The sequence below is a fragment of the Leucopleurus acutus genome, assembly GCF_964270905.1.
Source record: "Leucopleurus acutus genome assembly, chromosome: 6".
Classification (NCBI taxonomy): Eukaryota; Metazoa; Chordata; class Mammalia; order Artiodactyla; family Delphinidae; genus Leucopleurus; species Leucopleurus acutus.
In genome coordinates, this window is record NC_139149.1 from 13,703,532 (window position 1) to 13,709,889 (window position 6,358).

Consider the following 6,358-nt stretch of genomic DNA (forward strand, 5'->3'; position numbering starts at 1 on the left):
AAAAAAAAAAAAAAATCTGTACATTTTAACTTGGTTACCAACTTTCCACTACCTAGTCCCATTCGGCGTTGAAGGCCTGCCGTCCGCCAGCCCCACCAGACGCCTGTCCTCCCTGCTGCTCCTGTGTCTCCCATCACAATGCTGCTCATGTCTGTGAGGCCACCTTGGATGGTACAGGTATCTGGACCAGGGAGATCTGCACCTGAACGCTGGTTCTGAGTTTCTTTACCAGCTGAGTGACCCTGGCCAAGTCACTGTAATGCTCAGGTCTCACTGTCGAGCAAGGCTGAACTATGTCTAACACCAGGGTACAGGCTCGGGAGGGAGAACTACGCTTCCTGGCCTCAGAGAGCCTCTCCTGAACTCCTTTGGCCTTAGCATCCTCACCCGCAAAATGGAAATAGGAGTGCTTCCCCTGTAGGACTGTGGAAGTGACTGACAGGGAACATGGGGCAGGGAGGGTCTGACAGCTGTCTCCCTTTCTTCCTTTTTACCATGCAACCGGCTGCATCTTCCAAAGTCAAGCTCCAGCCTTTCTTCTCTGCAACCTTAACCCCTTGCCCTTCCTAGGTCCTGATTGCCCTTCTCCCTGCTAAGCCCTCGCTTTCCCCACTTGTTTTTTGCCTGCCCAGCTGCCTGTGGCCAAGCTTCCACATGGACTCTGGGAATGCTCCCTGCAGATGCACATTTCACCCTGACTGGGGCTTCCACCCTTGCTTGTTTGCTCTGCAACCATGGACTGGTTGGACCTCAGACAGACCTCAGACACTCACCAACCCTGCCTTCCTCAGAGCTTGCGGCCAGCAATGTTCCTGACAGAGGGTTGGCAGTAGCTGCAAACTGACATCTCAGCCTGCCTGACCAGTGTGGCTGGAGTTGAGGGAAGGAGGTGGGAAAGGCCACTTCTATAATCCTTTTCCTCCACACGAGAGGTGAGCACATGCCAGGTCTCAACAGGTGGGAGTGCCTGCCCACCCTCCAGCAGAGCACAGAGGAGGGTGAGAAGGGTAAGCTCAAACACTTCCAGATGAAACTGTTAGAAAAAGTGAGGACGAGAGATCGCAACAGAGTACATTATTTCAAGAACCCAGGTTATCAAAGACTTAAAGTAACAAACATACTTTTAATTGATCTATTGATAAAAACAGCTCAGCAAGGATCAGTAACCATTTCAACCCCTACTCTGTTAGTGTCATATCCTGGGCTATTTTGAGCAACTGGGTTAACTAGTTATTTACTAACTTCATCCACAGTATTAGAAAAACAAGGTATTAGATCAGTTTAGGTGAAATGTGTGGCTGGCAGCCAAACCCAGTCCCTTATATTCCATATTTTTTCTTTAGTTCTTCTACTTTGTCGACATAAGCTTTCATGGCATCTTCCCTGGAAGTCCCTGTAAGGCATCAACAAGATTATTTGTCACAGAGGCAGCATGGTAGAAAGGTAGCAGACTTTAGAGCCCTGGTTTAACGCTCTGAGGCTCAATTTCTCACCTGTGAAGGGGGTGGTGGTGCTCCTACCTACACCTCACAGACCTGGCCAGGATTTGACTTGAAGTCCTCGAGGAGCCTGATCCACAGGCAATGCTCCATAAAGCACTGAGCCCATGTGAGTCCCCCTACTGTCATGTCAAGCCTAACATGGGGAGCTGCAGTGACTATTGGTCCTGCTGACTTTCACAGTTGGCTTTGACCTATCACCTATTTCTGTCGGGCTCTTATCTCCCAGAGCTGTTAAGCTGCCAGGGAAAAAACAAAGCCAGGCACCCTCTACTCCCAGAGAGAAGCTATGAGAAAAGTTCTGAGGACTCTGAGCACAGCAGCTGGCTCTCGGAGGGGAATATAGGGGACACTGGAGATACCCCTCAGAGACAGTGATGCCCAGAGTCCTGGATTCTACGGTGAAGGAGAGATACTCACTGAGAATCAGAGTGTGTTCTGGAGCAAGGGCAAGTACATGGGGCCTGGGAATGGTATGGAAATGCCCAATGAGAATGGACAGTCAGACGGGCATTCCTCTTCCAGTTACTTGCAAATCCTAGGAGTGTATCTTTTGTATTCTGGCCCCTTTTGAATTCAAGTGTTTCTCGTTTGCAGGAGGACAGAGGGCTTATTCAGAAACAAGCTAGCTAGGGCACAAAAGCTGGCAGGCACTTTAGTGCCAACTTTTGGGTCTTACGGCTGCAGGTGGCACGTGATTAAGTCAGAGCTGGGATACTTCTTGCCTGCTGTTGCTTAGCGCATAATAGCTCCATTCACCAAGGCTACGATGTGCCAGCAGCTTGCCACGCATTAGTTCATTCCTTTTTTTTAGGTGCCTTTCTGGCTGGAAGGGAACTGGGGAGGGCTGCTTGGGCTAGAGGGTCACTGCCTGGCCTTGTGGGGGAGAGGGAGGTTTCGACAGGAAACCACCCCTTATTCTAAATACATATAAAGGCCAAGCCAACTCTTATCACCTCCCAGTCTGTTAGTGGCCTGGTCCCCAGCCCCTCCTCTCTCCAGATGATACCATGACTCAGAGATGGTGTTTTTGGAAAAGGCATAAATGGTATTAGAAGAATAAGTAGGCGGCCCAGTTTTTTTTCCATCCTGGCCCCGGTCAAACTGGTTCCCCAGCATGTGCCTCATCCACTGTGTTCTCTCTCCTCACCCCTTATACTCCTTAATGAAGAGTATTTCATTACTGGGCTTCCCAAATGAGGGAAACATATTAGAACAATTACCTTTCAGCTCATTCCACGCATCCCACTTGGCCTTGCCTTTGAGGTCCAACATTCCAGGCCGTTCTTAAACAAGAGAAGGAAAGACATGAGACCTGCTGCAAGTTCTAATAAGGAACTTTATCAATCTTCTTGCCATGAAAGCTATATTTTATTACACTATTCCTTCTAGGCTCTGCTATGGAGTTAAATGGGTCTAGTATGGCGGGTTCTGCCTTCAGAAACCCACATGTACAGAAATCCAAATTTAAAATCTAGAGAAAGTAGGAGGAAAACTGTTCTCATTACTAGAGAGTCCTTGTCTTATAAGTTAAATAACTCCAAAATTTCTTTTAAAAACCGTACTTTAATTTTTTTTTCTTTTTTTTTTTGAACAAGTACTACAATCCATTCATCTGGTTTAAAATTCAAACACCACAAGGGGAATACTATGAAGTTTCCTCCCACTTTTCCCACCCAATTTCTCTCCCACATTATTATCAGTTTTCTGGGTGTCCTTTTCCGTGAACTGTCTGTTCATATCCTTGCCCCATTTTGCTACCAAATTGTTAGTCTATTTCTTGCTGTTTTGTGGGAATTCTGTTCGTGAGGGCAAGATTCCTTTAAGTTATACCATGGTTTTACACATATAGACCTGTTATCAGTTGCACTTAGAAAACACACTTACTACTTCCCTGCTGACCTCGTTCACTGCCACACTGAGAAGAAAGCCAAGGGGAGCAATCGCAGTGCCCATAGCCTGGACCACTGTGTCTGAGAAACGTCAAGTCTCCCCCCAAGTGCTTGCCAGGAAGCATTCCCAGGGATACCTGAGCGAGACTGCACCTGCAGGATCATCAACAGAATCCTAGAACTGCACATCCTAACAGCCCTTTCGTGATGATGGAAAGGTTGTACATTTGCATTGTCCAACTCAGGGGCCACCTGCCACTTATGGCAGCTGAGCACCTGGAATGTGGCTTGTGTGACTGGGGACTGGACTGTTGATTTTATTTAAGTATTTGCCATTTAAATTTAGATAGCTGCATGTGGCTAGTGGCTACTGTATTGGACAGTGCAGCCCTAGAGGGAGCTAATCAGGAAGTGATGAGATTCCCAAGCCAGTCTACCTATACTTATGTGAAAGCAGGGCAGAGGCCAGTCTCTGTGAAAATTGTGTTTATCAGAAAAGCTTCTCAGACATTCTGGTCACCCCCATTTCATCTCTTCTGCCTCCCTAGGAAGATGCAGAGTTTATAAACCCAGGGTAAAACTCACCTTCACCACAAGACCTTTCTGAACTAAGCCCGCCCTGTAATCTTTGATCTGGCACTGCCCAGGATCCTTAGCTGCCAGCCCACCAGCTCCACCTTCTACCCCAACTGCAGTGGAACTGGGGGCTACACTTGCCCTCCTGAACAGGGGCGGGGTGACCTCCTTCTACGCTACTATGGCCACCACCTCTGAATCCTTTCATAGACTGCATCGTGCTGTTGCCGTATACTCCTGAGTTTCAGGAACTTATGGGCAGAATGAAAACTGTCCAAGGCAGAAAAGACAGGATTACAGAATATGGTTGTCCAAACCAAGGCCTCAAAATCCGTACCAGGATTTTTTGACAGGGGCCAAATGGTCATCTGGAACTGCTATCAGCAAAAACGCTTCCGACCTGCCGCAGGAAGCCAGCTGCTTCTCTGCTCCTGCCATCAGGCTTGGCCTAGCTGCCGAGTGCTCTGACTTTGATCCTGCCCATCTGGGGTGGAAGCAGTATAGTTCAACAGAACTACTACTGATCTGAGAGCCTGGAGCAAATTTCTCCCAAGCTGGGATCTTTGCTTCCTCCCAAATAGATGGAAAATGCTGGAATGAATAAAGTTCTTCCCAAACTAGGATTTGAATACTGCTATATGAGCCACCAAGAAACCAAGAACAGTGCAGGGTCTGTGAACCCCATCCAGGAACATGATCTCTGGGGAACCTCTCCCAGCTTAAACCTCAGGAATCCCATGAACTGCCTTAAGAGTAGGGCAGTAGGGCTGTGGGTGGTTTTGAGAGTGAGGTTCCCACCCAGGGATTAAGAGTTCCAGCACCAACCAAGGCTGCTGAGCCTGCTTTGATGAGTCTCGGCCCTCACTCATTTGATGAACCTCAGCATACCTATATTTATGTCACCCATAGTTGCTTGTTTGTAGCGGCTGTAGATGAACAGCATCTCATCGTCTGCTGGCTTGGTCTTGAGGTGCTTAACTTCCTCAGCAGCTTTCTCAAACTCAGCCTAAAGTCGAGGGAGAGAAGAGGCCTGAATAGAGCACAGTAGTGGGGATGGGGGGGCTGGAAAGGCAGCACTCCTCTTGCAGTGCAGGTGAGGAAAAGCAGTCTTTCCTCAACTCAACAGCACGGCTAGAAAGATTCAGCAAAACCAGGAGGGGAAGCACATCGGTTCACTCATTTGATGAACAACTATGCATTGGGCTCTCTCACTATACTAGGTATCAGGTACTGGAAACAGAGGTGAAGGAGACAGCCTACGACTGCCTGCAGTGGGCATACACTTCACAGAAAAGGCAGCGTGGCCAACTCCCTGGCCAGAACAGGGTCCCAGGACAGCCCTGACTTGCGGATAGGGCTGGCACTGCGTGACTGAAATAGCTGAGAAAGGAACAGGGCATGAGCACAGCGGTGTCAGCGGCCAGAGCCCGCTGGCCCCCTCCCCCTGAGAGAGGGCATCCAGCGCCGACCTCTGACCCAGTCCCTGACTGGAGGGAGGGTAGAGGAGCCAAAGGTCGCCCCACACTGCTAGGTCCCAGAAAAGCGTCTACAGTCGAAGGAGGGAAAGACCTCTAGGTCACCCCTCCTCACGCCGGACACTCAGCCCCTACTTTCCCTGACCTCCAAGCTCTCAACCACAGCCTCCTTGCTTCTCCACTCTGTATGGCGCCCCTACTCCTGCCGTGTCCTTCCGAATAGGGCACACGGTCCCCTTACTCTTTCGATCCATGTAACCCACTACATCCTATCTGTCTTCCTAGGACCCTCGCCTCCAACCCCAATTCCTGCTTCACTGCGAAGTCCTCCCCATGGGCAGCTTGCCAGCAGTTGCGGGCTAAGTAGCGGTGTTGTGAGTCCAAACACGGAAAGTTCCGCTCACAGGGCTCTCTGTCCAAAGAGTGCGCCGGGCATGGGTCCAGGAAGAACAGCAGAGCCGGAAGTTAAAGACCTTGCAGGGTTGTGTCTGCGGGATGATCCCCGCGCCAGCCTCCCGCCCCGTGGCACCTTCGCAGCTAGGCTGGGCACACGTTATACCTGAGACATGCCGGCGGCGTTGCAACGATTCCAGGAAGCCCGCGAAGACGGCGAGGAGCAGTAAGCAGTCGCACAAGAGTCAACTGCCAGCGCCTTTAGAGGCGCAGCCGCAGGCCTCCCCAACAGCGCTCAGGAGAGCAAGAGGCAGCCAATCAGGAGCCAGATGTACGCTGGGGGCGTGCCCAGCCGCGCTCACGGCCTGCCTCTCCGCAACGCAGGAGGGTTTGCTCGCGCGTGCGCACCAAGGAGGAGACGCAGGGGACGCCGGGAGCAGGTGGGGACTGCGGAAGTAGGGCGCTTTCCATTGTGAGGGCGGTCAGGCCGGGGTGAGGATTCGGTCGCGGGCCACTGAAGGGG

The 6,358-nt window shown here is 50.7% G+C and overlaps 1 protein-coding gene across 1 annotated transcript; it reads right to left on the reverse strand.

The window, feature by feature from the left end:
- Nucleotides 1-1,103: 1,103 nt before the first annotated feature.
- On the reverse strand, nt 1,104-6,136 carry DBI (diazepam binding inhibitor, acyl-CoA binding protein). Its single transcript, XM_082841305.1, has 4 exons — nt 6,002-6,136; nt 4,856-4,973; nt 2,723-2,785; nt 1,104-1,393 (listed from the first exon to the last, which is right to left on the reverse strand). The coding sequence occupies exons 1-4, from the start codon at nt 6,008-6,010 to the stop codon at nt 1,320-1,322; spliced, it is 264 nt and encodes an 87-aa protein (XP_082697431.1). The 5' UTR covers nt 6,011-6,136; the 3' UTR covers nt 1,104-1,319.
- Nucleotides 6,137-6,358: the final 222 nt, after the last annotated feature.